Raw genomic sequence first — 14534 nt, forward strand, 5'->3', positions numbered from 1 at the left:
CCTTAATACACAAGCTGGGATTCTCCTTTCCAGCCTGGGACCACCGCCCCAGTTCAGTCTTTGTTCTCCAGACGTGTTTCCAGGTGTTGAGATGTGCAGGGGAGAGGGGCCAAATAATGATGTCACTTCCCCTCTTTTATAGTTCCTTCCAGTTTGCTGGAAACATCTATGCTTGTGACTATTGTTTATATGCTCCCTATGAGAAGCCTTCATTGTATAGATCCTGTGATAGTTCTTAGTAGTGTGGATTCCCCTTAATGGATCATCAACACTGTCTGGCTTCTCCATTGTTGTACCTGAAAGGCTAGTTGGGGGTGGTTCCAACTTTACAACATATTTCAGTAACACACACATAGAAAAACTTCATAATTTCCCATAGAATAATAACACAATATTCAACAAAGCAAGACTTCTAAAATGATACCTTACAAGGCATACTGTGTACAAAACACATAATTATACAACCATGGTGAATATGGGGGTGCCAGGGTGTTGCTTTGGGGTACAGAGTGTCATACATGCCTTGTAGTGATAGACTGAGCTCCTGGAGGCTCTTTAGCTTAAAAAAGAGAAGGTTAAGGAGTAACTTGATTACGGTCTAGAAGTATCTACAAAGGGAACAAATATTTAATAAAGGTCTCTTCAATCTAGCAGAGAAAGGCGTAACATGATTCAATGGCTGGAAGTTGAATCTAGACAAATTTAGACGGGAGGTAAGGTGTACATTTTAATGGTGAGGGTAATTACCCGTTTGGAACAATTTACAACGGTGGTGGATTCTCCATCACTGACCATTTTTAAAGCAAGATTGGATGTTTTTCTAAAAGCTCTGCTCTAGGAATTATTTTGGGGAAGTTCTATGGCCTGTGTTATACAGGAGGTCAGACTGGATAAGCACAATGGTCCCTTCTGGCCTTGGAATCTATGAATAACTGACTTTTCAGAAAAATCAAGAAATAATAATTTGTGTTTGTACAAAAACAGATTTTTTTGGCAAATAAAAAAAAATCACAAATGATTTTTTTTTGTTTCTTTTTTGGGAATTTTAAACAAAAGCAAAGGAAAAGAAGGGATAAATTAAAAATAAGTAGGCTCGAGGTAGTGCTCCCAATAGCTCAGTGGCTAGGGGTACTCCTGTGAGCGACCTAAGTCTGAATCGTCACTCTGGAGGAGAACTTGAATTTAGGTGTGATCAGAACAGTTTGAGAGAGCTCAGTCCCAGAATAGCCAGTAGCCTTGTGGTTAGGGCACTTGCCTGGAGGCTGGAAACCTGGGTTCATGTCCCTGCTCCAGGGCAGGTTTTTGAACTTGGGTCTCCCATATCCAGGCATGTATCCTGGCTCTTGTTCCTCTTCTTTTGTGAATAGCACCTAAATCCTCTTGTGAATCTAGTCTGAAAAATCAAAAGGATTCATTTGGACATTTCCAAAAAGTAATTTCCTGTTTTGTTTCAACTGAAACATTTAGCCAAAATCAACTCAAATTCACAACATGTTTTGGTTTATTTGAATCTGCAGGGCTGTTGGTTTTTTTTTTTGTTTTTTGGGGGGTGTTTTTGGTGAGAAACAAAAAATTTGTCTGAAAAACCTCTGTCAGCTCTAAGTACAACATCAGCTTCTGAATTGCAATGTGGGTGTCCAGTGTGTTGCTAAATTTACTAGCTGTTTGTCAGTTCTGCCAGTCTTCCTCTGGTGCTGTCAGCAAAAAGTTTTATTTTTCAAAGAGTTATTTTGTCCTTTCCCCTGACCCTCTGCCTCAATCTCACACTGCTCAAGTGTAATCTAGCAGAAGATTCATGCAAAAGAGTAGGGAATGTGCCTGCTAAAGAGACATCTTTTAAGCTCTGGGCCTGTCCACATACAGATTTTTTTTCTCATGGTGAACTCTGCTGCAGCTGATGTGGAGGCTGTTCCTTAGTTCCACATATCACCCCTGTCATCACCTTCCTTCCCCGCACACACAGCAACTTAGATCTCTCAGGTAAATGATGTCAGCAACACTGGGGCTTCAGACTAATGCCATAGCATTCTACTGCAGCTGAGATGCTGGAAAGCAGGTGAACAGACCAACAGAGAAGGGGTTAAAGTAATATATTTGTATTGGATACCATCCTTCCAGCCACGGGGGAACTGTTCCCCTTTCACTAGAGTCCTTCTGTCTCTTTGCATTACTTTTGGTGCCATATAACACTTTAAAAGCTCCCTGGCTGATGGATGTGGCCAGAGGCTGAGATCTGCTGGGAGAACCATAATGTATTGAGTAGAGCCTCCTCAGTAAAGGACAATGGTATAGCTGTTAAATGGAATATGGAATGATTTTTAGCTGTCCTGGAGCTTTTTTCTATCACTATTTATTTTCAGCTCTAATCTGGGACTGGGGATTTGGAGAGGACATGTGGATTTCTGTTTGGATGATCCATGGTTGTTGAGATTTTTGTCATCCAAACTAGGCAAAAACTCAGCAACTGTAGAGCAAAAGAGGCACGTGGAGCTGGCAGCCCTGGAACTGAATTATTGATTAACACTATGCTGTATACTATATGTTCATTAAAAACGGAAGCACAAAAAGTCATCTGAACTGTTAGTTAAATAAAGCTGTTAAAAGAAATGAATTTTGTGTGTACCAATATTGAGAGCATATGTAGAGCTATAGTATGATGGAATCCTTTCTTATGGCTGGTGTCAATAAAAGGCAACAAATAAAAAGTAGGTTGGATGTTTGAGAGAGTACTAAAGTTTGACAATCAATAATTTTCCTTTGTTACCGTAGAATATTCAGTTCTAGAGACCAAAAAGGTCTTTCTTTCATAAATTTTGAAAGTATCTTTATTAGAACCAATTGTTTGGGTCAGGCTTGTGCCCTTTTTCCCTGTACTGCAAATATCAAACTTTAATCCTTTCTGAAAATAAAGATCAAGTGGTCACTTTAACTAAATACCTTTTCATTGCACTTTAATATCCCATTTTATTAATATCTGTGCATGTCTTTGTTTGCTCTTTAAGTCTTGCAATGAATTAGGTGTGGTGGTGGTTTTGGGGGGAGGGAAGAAGAGAAAATACCCTTTATGATTAGGATATGTAGGTTTTTTCTACTTTCTTTTGTTCTCAAAGCTTGTTACATTTCCCTAACCTCCCAGTTATGTGTCTTTTATATTGAGAATTGAGCCTATATCTAAGAAATAATAACTGCATCATGATTACTGAAAAGAATAATATTATGCACAAGGAAAAATAACTGTAGACATTGTTTGAACATGAGAAAATAGATCCAGTAAGGTAGCTTGCAGTGTCTTCTTTACTAAAGGCCATGTTGCAACATTTTTATTTTTTAAAGCAGAAGTCTTCACTGAAATCAGTGACGACTTCTGCTTAAAAATCAATGGCACACTATGGCTCTAACAAAGTGGTAAATTCCATGATGATATAAATTGCATTTTGTTTTTTAAGATTTAAAATTCACCTGTCTTAAGTCCTGGAAGAAATTTACAGGATGCTTGAGAAACTGCATTTTGTCTGAGAACATTATACATAGAACTATTGAACAACCTATCTTTGCTGTCCACAAGATCTCCATCGGAATCTCAGTCTTGCTGGTATTGTAAATACTGTACATGATGGTTGCAGGTGTAAGTTAGGCAGAAAACAACTCTGCTTCCCTGCCATGAAAATAAGCAGTGTCCCATATAAAACAGAATGATTGCCTTTGCTGGCCATCAGCAGCATGCAATGAAGAAGGAGCAGTCGTATCAGCCCAGGATGGAGAGATGCCAAACAGACATACTTGGGCCCCATGAAAATGCCAAGGGACTAGTTCTGACAATTGCACCAGCATAGCATCATCATCATAGCAAGAAACATTTGCTGCCTATGAATCCTTAGCTGTGCAAGCTTAAAATTCACTTTCCATGAGCGTTTGTTCAAGCATACTTCAGTTGCTTGAATGTTAGTGGAAATCCAACACAATGGGGCTGTGCGCAGACAGGTTGTGATATTTACCTAATTCTAAAATCCCAGGTTACTGCATTGACTCCAGTGCAGATTCGGTGGATTTTCACCAGTGAAACTGAGAACAACATTTCATCTGTTGAGACCTGAGTTCACTTACAAGAGAGCTAGCTTTTGTTGGGGATGGTATGGCATGAGTTAAAATGTATGGGTCTGATACAAAGCCAAACCAAGTAAATGGGAATCTTTAGATGGACTTTAATAGGCTTTGGATCAGGCCATATGTAGGTGATATGGGTGCTAATTTTCACCATTTCTATCCCACTGAATTTGGTGCAAAGACTCCTGTGGTAGCTGTGCTCAGACTTTCGTTGGTCTGAATTTGATCCATATTTTTTTTTAAATATTGGAACTGCTTATTTTGCATCCTTCTGCCATTTCCATTTTACTAACTACTGTCAATGAATCAAAGGATATCATAAATACAAAAATAATAGAGAGGGAGAGAGAACATCGCTGTAATTACACTGGCTGGAAAACAACATTTTTTCATCAGTTATATGAAATATTCTGCACTGGGGTTCATAGTTTAATGTGTTAATAGGACTCACTGAGACAAGCACACAGACAGAAAATATGATTTTACATTGTTGGCATCTGGCTGCTACAAGGGTCACTACAATTGTAATAGTTCCCTTGATATGATAGTTCTGTCTCAGCCACATAGTTACTGTGCTGATTTATTTTTTAATCTGTAGGTTTGGTATATGTCAGTGTAAATGCATATCAATGTCTTGCATTACCGATTTTGTGTGTGTGCGCGCAGCTTTGCAATTTTCCCCATTGGCTGGTCTTTTGCTATTTTCCCCCTATTACTGTATTATTTATTATTATTATTTTATTTTACTATGGTAGCAGCTAAGGACCCAGACCACTCCTGAACTGCAACATCCCTGCCATTTAACACTGGGCCTGTTCTGAGAAGAGACCACCAGTCATGACACATGCATTCTGAATCAGTGGTTTTATTTTATTCTTCTATATTGGTATAGTTTCCTTTTCATCCTTTTTAGTTCCTGTGGAATTCACACACTTTCATCTCTCTGAGAATAAGGTTCAATGCAAAGCTGTCTGTGTATAGCTCCAGTTATGGTAAGAAAGGGGAAATGTTTCCAAGGCTTATGTTTTGTGGCAGAGATTAAAAAAGGTACTGCATCCCGCCTCTTGATAATTTGGTCCACTATACTTCAATATTTTCTGCGCGAATCAAGAGTAAACATATTAGAAATCAATGAGGTGTAACAATTTTATTTGATAACTAGGCCAAAAAGAGCATTTGTCTTCAGACAGACACAAAAGTAATACTAAACAAAGTAAGAATGAACCATTCCCATAGTCACTGTGCAGTATCCTACAGCAACTCAATGCTATCAGCAAAATAGTACTAGTTTTTTAAACTCTGCTTCTTGATCCTCTCTCTCTGTCTCAAGAAACTAACTAGGTGTGAGAATTTTGATGAACACTTCAATGTAATTTTACGTAATTTAATGTTGCCATGTAAATCTCTTTTATAGGTCCCTTTAGATGGAATTTAATGCGGCAAAAACCTTGTCATCAGAAGGATTAATGTCTGCATTAGCATTTCTGCAATAAAATCCGAAGCTAAGTGGTGCAGGCCACAGCCACCTCAAAGCTGGATTCTACAGCTCTACATTAAGTGCTGGAGTTTTTATTACTTGCTGTAGGGAAACCTTTGCCAATGCTTACAAGGAACTGTTTATCCCTGCTTCTCTGGGTCCTGTTTGATGGAGGTCTCCTAACACCACTGCATCCACAACTACAACAGACTTTAGAAGCACAGCCGAGAGAAAATGTTGTCACAATGCCAGGGAGGAGGTCATCCGCCCAGCGGGTCAAACGAGGCTGGGTATGGAATCAGTTTTTTGTGCTGGAGGAATATATGGGCTCTGAACCCCAGTATGTGGGAAAGGTAATTTTTTTACTTTTTCTTTAAATGCTGAAGTGACATACAGATAGTAATATAAGCTATAAATGTGTACGTTTTAGACAGGATGAATTTTCTCCATCCTTCCCCCCCCCACCTCCCATAAAGTTAAACTGAGTCTTCTGGTGTTATATTTTGTGTATCTATCTGGTGGATCATACAAAATATGAATGGAAAACTGTGCTTAAATTAAATTGAAATTCAGAAAGTCCCTCACTTTTCCTGCAGCTTATAAATAAATAAATAAATAAGTAACCCATATTTTGGTGTTTCATACATGTTGCCATGTAAGCAAAGAGAACAATAAAGCTATTAATAAATGCAGTTTGCATACTGCATAGGAATCAGATCCTCAGCTGGTGTAAATTATCATAGCTCCATTTGTTTCTGTGCAATTATGTTGATTTATGTCAGCTGAAAATTAGACCCTATTTGTTTCTCTTAGAATACTAGGGTACAAACAACTCCCCACCCCAGCATATGACTAATGTAGATATCAATATTTTTTTTATCCACAAATTTATAACCCTTACTATCTGACTATGTTCACATTACCCTTGCTTTGGAGATAACATAAATCTGGGAATTCTGAAACATTTTTGTGTAGTAATAAACATAGTAGGATCTATTATAGGGCTGTTCATCATTGTTAGAATTAGATGTAAGATCAATTTGAGGGGTCGGATTTGGATCTGCCACTCTTGGGCCCAGGGGCAAGCGTACTGCCACTTGATCCATACTGAGGTACTGCATGTGTAAACTGTCATTTCTGTAGTTAGGTACTATTACTCACATTACTTTTTGGCAAATACTTGCTTTTGGTCTGTTAAGGACAAATCATATTGTGGTACCATATGCTTCACTTTCTGATCATTCCTATTGTTTCCATGCATGCCTGACAGGTGGACAGGTTGCCTCATATCACATATTTCAAACAAATATACAAATCTGATGCAGCTCTTGTACTGTGTGTGCGTGTGTGTGCGTGCACACACATTATCTTGTAATGCAGCCCTTATATATATAGTGTGTGTGTGTGCGTGCGTGTGTATAAGGGCTGCATTACAAGATAATGTTTGTTTGAACCATGACTTTGTGTGTGTGTGTGTTACAGTGATCATCATTTCTTCTGTGGTGCGTGTCTAAGTTGGCAACCAGTTGGGTGGGGTGCAGGCAACAGTAGGAAAAGAGTCTTCTGAAATGAAAGATAAGATGCAGCCTAAACTGTCAGGCAGCCAATGTGCAAAGTTGCACAGAGGTTGGAGGAGTAGTTAACAGCTCCAATTAAGTTTTAGTAGGATATGTCAAAATCTGAATGATGCATTGGAAATTGACCGAGTGATGTTTTACCTAATTCATATTTCTCCTTTACTCTGTTATGCATAAATTCTAATTTGACCATAGGACTTTACTCAGTGGAAGTCAGAGGCCAATGATTCATTCCTTGGGCACTCAAAACTGCCACTGAAATGAGTGTTGGAGTTTTGCTTGCAATAGAAATGCAACATCATGCATTGACTTTGCTTATTATCACAGAGATCTTTTTTTCCATCTTTGTTTCAAATGTAAATGGTTCTGTCTGTGTGGGGAATGAATACCATATTCTAACTGTAACCTGAATGATATTTACAACAATGTCACCTCTCTACCATTCCTGCCCCAAGCAAATCCCTCAGAACCAGGGAAAGAAGAGTAGAAGACTCCATAAAATCTGCTAGGGACTTTGCTTTGCCAATCTAAAGTGGAATGTGTTCAAATATTATAGCTTTAGGCATTAATAAAATCCTAAAATAGAGAGAGATAAAATTTTGAAATGCAAAATATATATACTGAGAACAAAACACAAAAGGTAACATGGTGAACCTATTTACCATCCCACCCCCCGCAAAAGCAAACTAATATAATGATAAAATTTGGTCCCTGATGCTCTGTCTGAGATTTATTGTACCTGTAGTTCCTGGAGTCATGCAGTGTTTGGTGACATCAGGAATAGGTGCTCACGTACGGTAGTGATGAGTGTTATACAGACATGGATAGATAGACAATGTAGCTTTATATCTTTTTGTCTTCTGTATTGGGTTTTTCAAATTACTTTAGGATTGTTTATTTGAGATTGAATGTTTGTTTGACAAATCCCATCTTAGTCAAAGTAGCTGAAAAATCCTGATACACTACAGCATTGCTGATCTGACACAAGCCTGACCTTTTGAGCACACGGACTTAGGAAACCCTGCATCTCCTCTCACTTTTTAAAATGTAAGTAAATAATAAAAGTGATCATCAAATTTGCTATGGTTGTACATTATATTTTCTTTTAACTCACCCCTTCCTCTGTCCTATACAGAAGATGCTAGAGAGGAAATCCTTTGCAAGGTTTTAAATCACATCTTCTCCTGTGGTACAGGATTGCTAAGCTTTACTCTGTCTCAGCACACAGAGATGCTACCATAGCATCACCACGGCTCATAGGTTTTTGTGATCTTATGTAAGATGATTTGCTAATCATTCTGGGAAGTTTTGGACTGACAAAGGATAACTGGGTCATATTAGCCTTGCATGAACAGTGGGTAACATTTGTACATCTTTACAAACTAAAAGAACCATTATGGTTAAAGAGCAATATTAGTCACGAGTAGGTTTTACAGATTAACCAGGCTTGTCTTTCATTCTGAAGTCTTTTTTTAAACTGATTCAAGTTGCTGAAAAGAGGAGTTCTTTATCACACATAGGGGTATGGATATAATTGCACTTTAAGATAGGTAATATTGATGCATCTTGAGTACTTAGTGTACACTTTAAGGAAATGTGCCCCTAGTGTGCCACTTCTACCTAGAAGATAAAAATAAAATATGAAGGATCTGCTCGTGGAACACACAATAATTGAGAAAGGGTAATGAATGTCTCATTAACATTAAGGCAGAAAACACAGATCTGTTTCTGGGACATGAAAACTGTTTAAGCTGATCGTGTATTGAAACAATGTATGGTTCTACTTTATGTTTATTATCAATTTCCTCGGTGAGGCAGAATTGTATCTGTCATAAGCATTTATCTCCAACAATCCACCAGAGATCATTGAATACATTATTTTACGTGGCTGCTTCTTTGCTTGATTTCCCGAATATATATATATATATATAAAATTAACAGCTCTATCCTAGATATACAGCTATTTACTGTACTTTCAGTTGGAGATATATATAATCTCCAACTGAAAGTATAGTAAATAGCTGTATATCTAGGATAGAGCTGTTATTTAACCTTTTGAATACTAGCAAAGGATGCACACCCAACTGGGAAGAGGATATTCACAGACATTCCCCCATTGCATGATATGAAACCTCTATTAGAGAGACCAGGTGGGTGAGTATCTTTTATTGGCCCAACTTTCTGTTGGTGAGAGAGACAAGCTTTTAAGCCACAAAGCTCTTCTTCAAGTCTGGGAAAGGTACTTTCAGCATCACAGCAAAATGCAACAGATTTTTAGTATAAATACTTAAAATATGTGCTGAGGGACCATTCAAGTTAGAGTGGCCTGATAACACCTCTGCAATAATAAGACAAAAAGAGGCGGTTAGTGAATTACAGATTGTTGTAATGTGCCATAAATCCAGTGTCACTGTTCAGTCCATGATTTTATGTGTCTAGCAGAGTAATGAGTTTAAGCTCTCAGGCTCATCTTTTGAAAGTGTTGTGCAGGTTTCTTTTGAGGATGAGGACTCTTAGATCAGACAGAGAGTGATGGCTTTGTGAAAAGTGTTCGCCCACAGGTGATGGGGTGTTTTTGTCTTTTATCATTTTCCTGTGTGAGTTCATTCAAGAGCATAGTGATTCTCTAGTTTCACCCACACAGTTGTTGTTGGGGCATTTAGAGCACTGGATGAGGTACACCGTTTGTTGTGATAGGCATGTGTAGGATCCATGAATCTTGAAAAGTGTGTTGGGCAGGGGAGGCTGTTGATCATTGTAGCAGTGGCGATATATCTCAGGTTTTCCATGCGGTGCACAAATTAGTTCCTACATATTTTCGAAAATCCAATATTTGCTTTATTTGTAATGATTCTTTAGCATCGAGTTAAAGCCGTATATTTGGGAAGCAGTTCTTGACTTAGCACTATTTTATTATTTCTTGAAGTATTGGAATATCCAGGATTTTTCATGTGGCATGTAAGACTATTTTGTGCTTGGAATTACAACTTTTGTATCTTTTTCTTCCAGTCAGGTAACAGGACAATTCTCTGATAGGTGCACTGTGGGTGATATGCTTATTATAGAACTGCAGCACTAACAATAGCTCTGTAATTTATAAATAAAGGTTTAATGTGCTTATTAAATCAGCTACCATTTTCACTAAACATTTAGAGATGACTACTTAATTTTGGAAGCCACCTGGAACAGAACGGAAGAGATTTACAGCAGTAATGTCAGATATTATCAGCCAAAACTCTCAATCCAGTTTATGTTGGTTTTCAGGAGACTATCTTAAAAAGTGTCAGGTTGCATTTCAAATGATAGTTGTAGAAACTGATGAGGATTAGGCTAGTTCACAGTTAGAGAACCTGAAATAGTGCTTAAGGTTGACACATTCAAAGCTGGCCGTAAAGAATTCTCTTGACAACACACTTTGGCCATTGTAAATGGAACAGTAAATCAAGGTTTCAGAAATCCTTTGCCTGCATATTGGACAGTAGGGTGGGAGCACAGTAAGAATCTGCCAGATTTACAGGCAAGAGACTCAGGGAAGTCTCTACAGCAGTTGTCTATAGCAGTTCTAGATTAAAATGCAAATATTGTGCCCAATACTGCCCTGAGTTCTATTTGTGCAAATGAGGAGGATTTTTGTATGCTTATTTGATTCTAGAAATAAATCCATTTCATTTGTTGTGTTTGATGTCACTTTCCTGGCATCTTGAGGCATTAAAAATTGCATAAACATGGTGTGTGTGTGTGTGTGTGTGTGTGTGTATACACACACACACACACACACACACACTATTTATGTTTATGATTTTTAATGCCTCAAGATGCTGGGAAAATGACATCAAGCACAGCAAATTAGATGGATTTATATATAAACAACCCACAAAGGGCAAAATTCTCTCCTCAGACCTCTGTTTGGCACAGAAGGGTACGATATGATCCTGATCCTCAGGACTAGCTCTAGCTCCAACACAATTTAAAGCTGCTAGCAGGACTAAGACATAAGGTTCTTAATGGTCCTTATGCCACTGCAGGATAGGTGTAACCCAGTGCTACTACGCTATGCCCTCTCCACATTCTGTCATGCCCCTGATGGTCCACCTACACCAGTATGGGAAGGCAGATGTTCACACCAGGGAGCCAACAGGGAAATTCTCTTTATGGTGCCTGATAATCTGGCCAACAAACTTGAAATATGAACACTGGACCACACACACACTTGATGGGAAAGGAGTTGCTGGCATCAGCCCATTTCATGATGGAGAGATATCAATATTACAAAAATCACCGGCATGTTTGGTGCCTGTGTTGATACCAAGGACTGAATGTTCCAGGAGAATGAGCTGTCCTCTCTCCCACAGGCTGATGCCTCCAAAACAAAATTGGATGATGGGGACGCATAGGGAAGAAATCTTGAACAGCATGTGCTGTAATCCTCCTCTAGATAAACAGAAGATTTCCAGTTCTGGGGCACTTAATCTGACACTGTTCACAAACACTACATTCACTTGAAGGAAATAAAACAATACAATTAAAAGGAAGTTAAGTCCATACATGTATTTTGAAACCATATTGCCCTTTACACAAAAAATTTAGTGTAAGGGCTTGGTTACACTTGCAAGTTACAGCACAATAAAGGAGCCCCAGGTGCCCTCGCTCACTACCCGTCCACACTGGCAAGGCATGTAGAGCGCTCTGACTCCACGGCTACAGCACTGTTGGTACTCCACCATGGCAAGTGGAAGAACGTTTGCTGCGCCCCCGTTGGAGCGCCGCAGCACCAGTATGAACGAGGTGTTGCTTTACTGCTCTCTGATCAGCCTCCGGAAATGTTGCATAATCCCCTTAAGTCAAGTGGCCACTCTTGTCATTGTTGTGAAACTGGCTGCAGGAATGCAGAAATGCCCTTTCAAAGCTCCATTTCGGAGAAGTCGGCTGCTTATCAGCTCCGAGAAAAAGCAACCATTTACTGTTTGCTTTGAGTGAGTGAGAGAGAGGCGGTGGGGGGTGGGTCTGAATTTACAAGACAGCATGCTGACACAGCCTCAGCACCCCAAAAACCCACTCTCTCTCCCCCCACATACACACAACTTATTCCCTGTCACACTCCACCCCCCCCATTTGAAAAGCACGTTGCAGTCACTTGCATGCTGGAATAGCTGCCCATAATGCACCGCTCCCAATGCTGCTGCAAATGTGGCCACGCCAGTGCACTGTCAGCTGTCAGTGTGGACAGACTGCAGTGCTTTCCCTACTTCGCTCTCTGAAGGCGGGTTTAACTCACAGCCCTCTACATCTGCAAGTGTAGCCATGCCCTTAATCTTTATTGAGGCATGTGCCTTGGCTAATCTGATTTTCTTTTAAATTATATATTTAATAGATTTCTATTGTTGAGTAATACCATCGTAACATTTCATTTGCCAGCTGTCACCCAGCTTTTGTGCTAGCACACCTGATTCAAAACTCACAAATGAGACCAGGCTACTGCAAAGAGAAATAGGAAGAGCTCTCTGTATCATTCCCATTAGTCATTCCTCTGATGTCACTTTCAAGGAGATAAAAGAGATGATGTTTCATGGACTATTGCTTATGACATATGTTAATTCAGTCCCTTGAGAAGGACATCCCAGTTACTCACTTGTTGGATATAACGGATCGTGGGCAAATTGCACTTAAAGTTAAATGAACAGCTTCAGAACAGCAGTAGTTCTATTAATAAGCTATTCACATGTTGTCTGACCCCACCAGAAACTCTCACACCCACTTCAACCCCATGGATGAAACGTCCCACTAATTTCAATGGGAGATGAACCAATGTACTGGACGTTAAAATTGGGACCCTTGTTTGGTAGTTTAGATGCTTCTGTTCAATTAGTGTGTGTCTACACAGCAGGCAGGCTGTGATTTACATCTCATGTACACTTACCCATGCTCACTGAAATCTAGATAGATTGTGAAAAATAGAGGTGAGGTCATGACAACGAGGGCTGCACAAGCAAGTACTTACCCAGGGGGCCAGGAGGAATTGTGCAGCCCACACTGAAGTCAATGACACCACAACCTCACTGCTATTTTTAATGAGCTAGCTAGAGGTCAGCACAGGTATGTCTACAGAAGCTGCAAATCACACCTCCAATTACAGTTTAGATAAACCCTTAATCAGTGATGTTCTGTCTTAGCTATATGCCTCTTGTGGGTATTTTTGTGGTGATTGCTTTGTTCCTAACATGTATATTTTCTTTTAAGAATATATGAGACATTAGTAATACTTAGCACTTTTAATCTTCAAAGGGCTTTAAAAAAAATCAGGTAATTCTCACAATGTCCCTGTGAAGTTCACGAGCAGAGCAGCAATATCCCAGGTTTACAGATGGGAACATTGAGGAAGAGAGATTAGGTGGCTTGCTCAAGATCACAGAGGGAATCAGCACTGGGATTAGAACTCAGAAGCTCCCAGCTCACACGACTATGCTCAGACCATTTGACCTCACCTCTCTCCTTTAATATTAAGTAGTGAAAAATGGAGGATTTTGAAAGTTTTGCATCTGGTTCACTGCATAAAGTACACAAGACACACAATATATTTGACAGATGCACATGAAATTGTGGGATGGAATTTTAAGTGGAGCTGTAGAAATAAATAAACTCCCAGTAGCAACTTACATTTGCTTTTAATGTTTCCTTTTGTAAGTTTATCTTTTGTATGAGGTTCAGAAAGATGCAGTATCACTGAAACATGTTGTAAAGGATTGAGAATTAAATATAACACACGTGTTGCTATTTTTCGTCTCGTGGATTTGCTTCTTAAACTGGCTGATGTCAAGCTTTAATGAGGAAAATTAGAAAGCTAGGTATCTATCACAGCAGCAGCTTCTGTCTGTGGTTTTTATATTGCGAAGAATTACATAAAATATGTGGTGATCAAACAAACCAGATGAAACCTTAATTTTAATTTGTTTCATGAAATGACAAAAAAGTGGACTTATGATGAAAGGGAGACCCAGGTGGAATGGGAGGACAGACTCCTTGAGTTGTAACACACTTTCTGATAGAAGTAAAGGGGGCTGATTAATGATCATTCTTTGCACACTAAGGAGGTCACACAAGAGAGGGGTTACAGTTGTGAGACCTCATCAATTGATGGTGGTATGGAATTCAGTCACAGGTAGAAGACTGTGTTGTGACTGTGAGGACAATTCAGTGGTTTCCCTTCTTGGTGGCAACAGACTTAATGAATCATCTAGACAGAAGATGGTGCTGAGGATGAGCCTGTGGTTGTGACCTAAGGATGTATAGGAGAGAGTTCATGGTAGCTAAATTTAGATGACTAGAAAAAAGGCTGCTTCTGTCTGTAGTAGGTTTCCCTAAAATGCTTCTGTTTGTAT

At 39.2% G+C, this 14534-nt stretch overlaps 1 protein-coding gene across 3 annotated transcripts in view; it reads left to right on the forward strand.

The window, feature by feature from the left end:
• Nucleotides 1-14534, forward strand: part of CDH12 (cadherin 12) — a 534988-nt gene that overhangs the window by 320534 nt on the left and 199920 nt on the right. For all 3 annotated transcript variants that reach the window (XM_043540228.1, XM_043540229.1, XM_037893301.2), the window contains one exon: nt 5519-5934. In XM_043540228.1, the coding sequence (XP_043396163.1) occupies nt 5704-5934 (231 nt within the window). In that variant the 5' untranslated portion in view covers nt 5519-5703. The remainder of the gene's footprint in view (nt 1-5518; nt 5935-14534) is intronic.

This window comes from Chelonia mydas, chromosome 2 (assembly GCF_015237465.2).
Source record: "Chelonia mydas isolate rCheMyd1 chromosome 2, rCheMyd1.pri.v2, whole genome shotgun sequence".
In the NCBI taxonomy this organism is placed as follows: Eukaryota; Metazoa; Chordata; order Testudines; family Cheloniidae; genus Chelonia; species Chelonia mydas.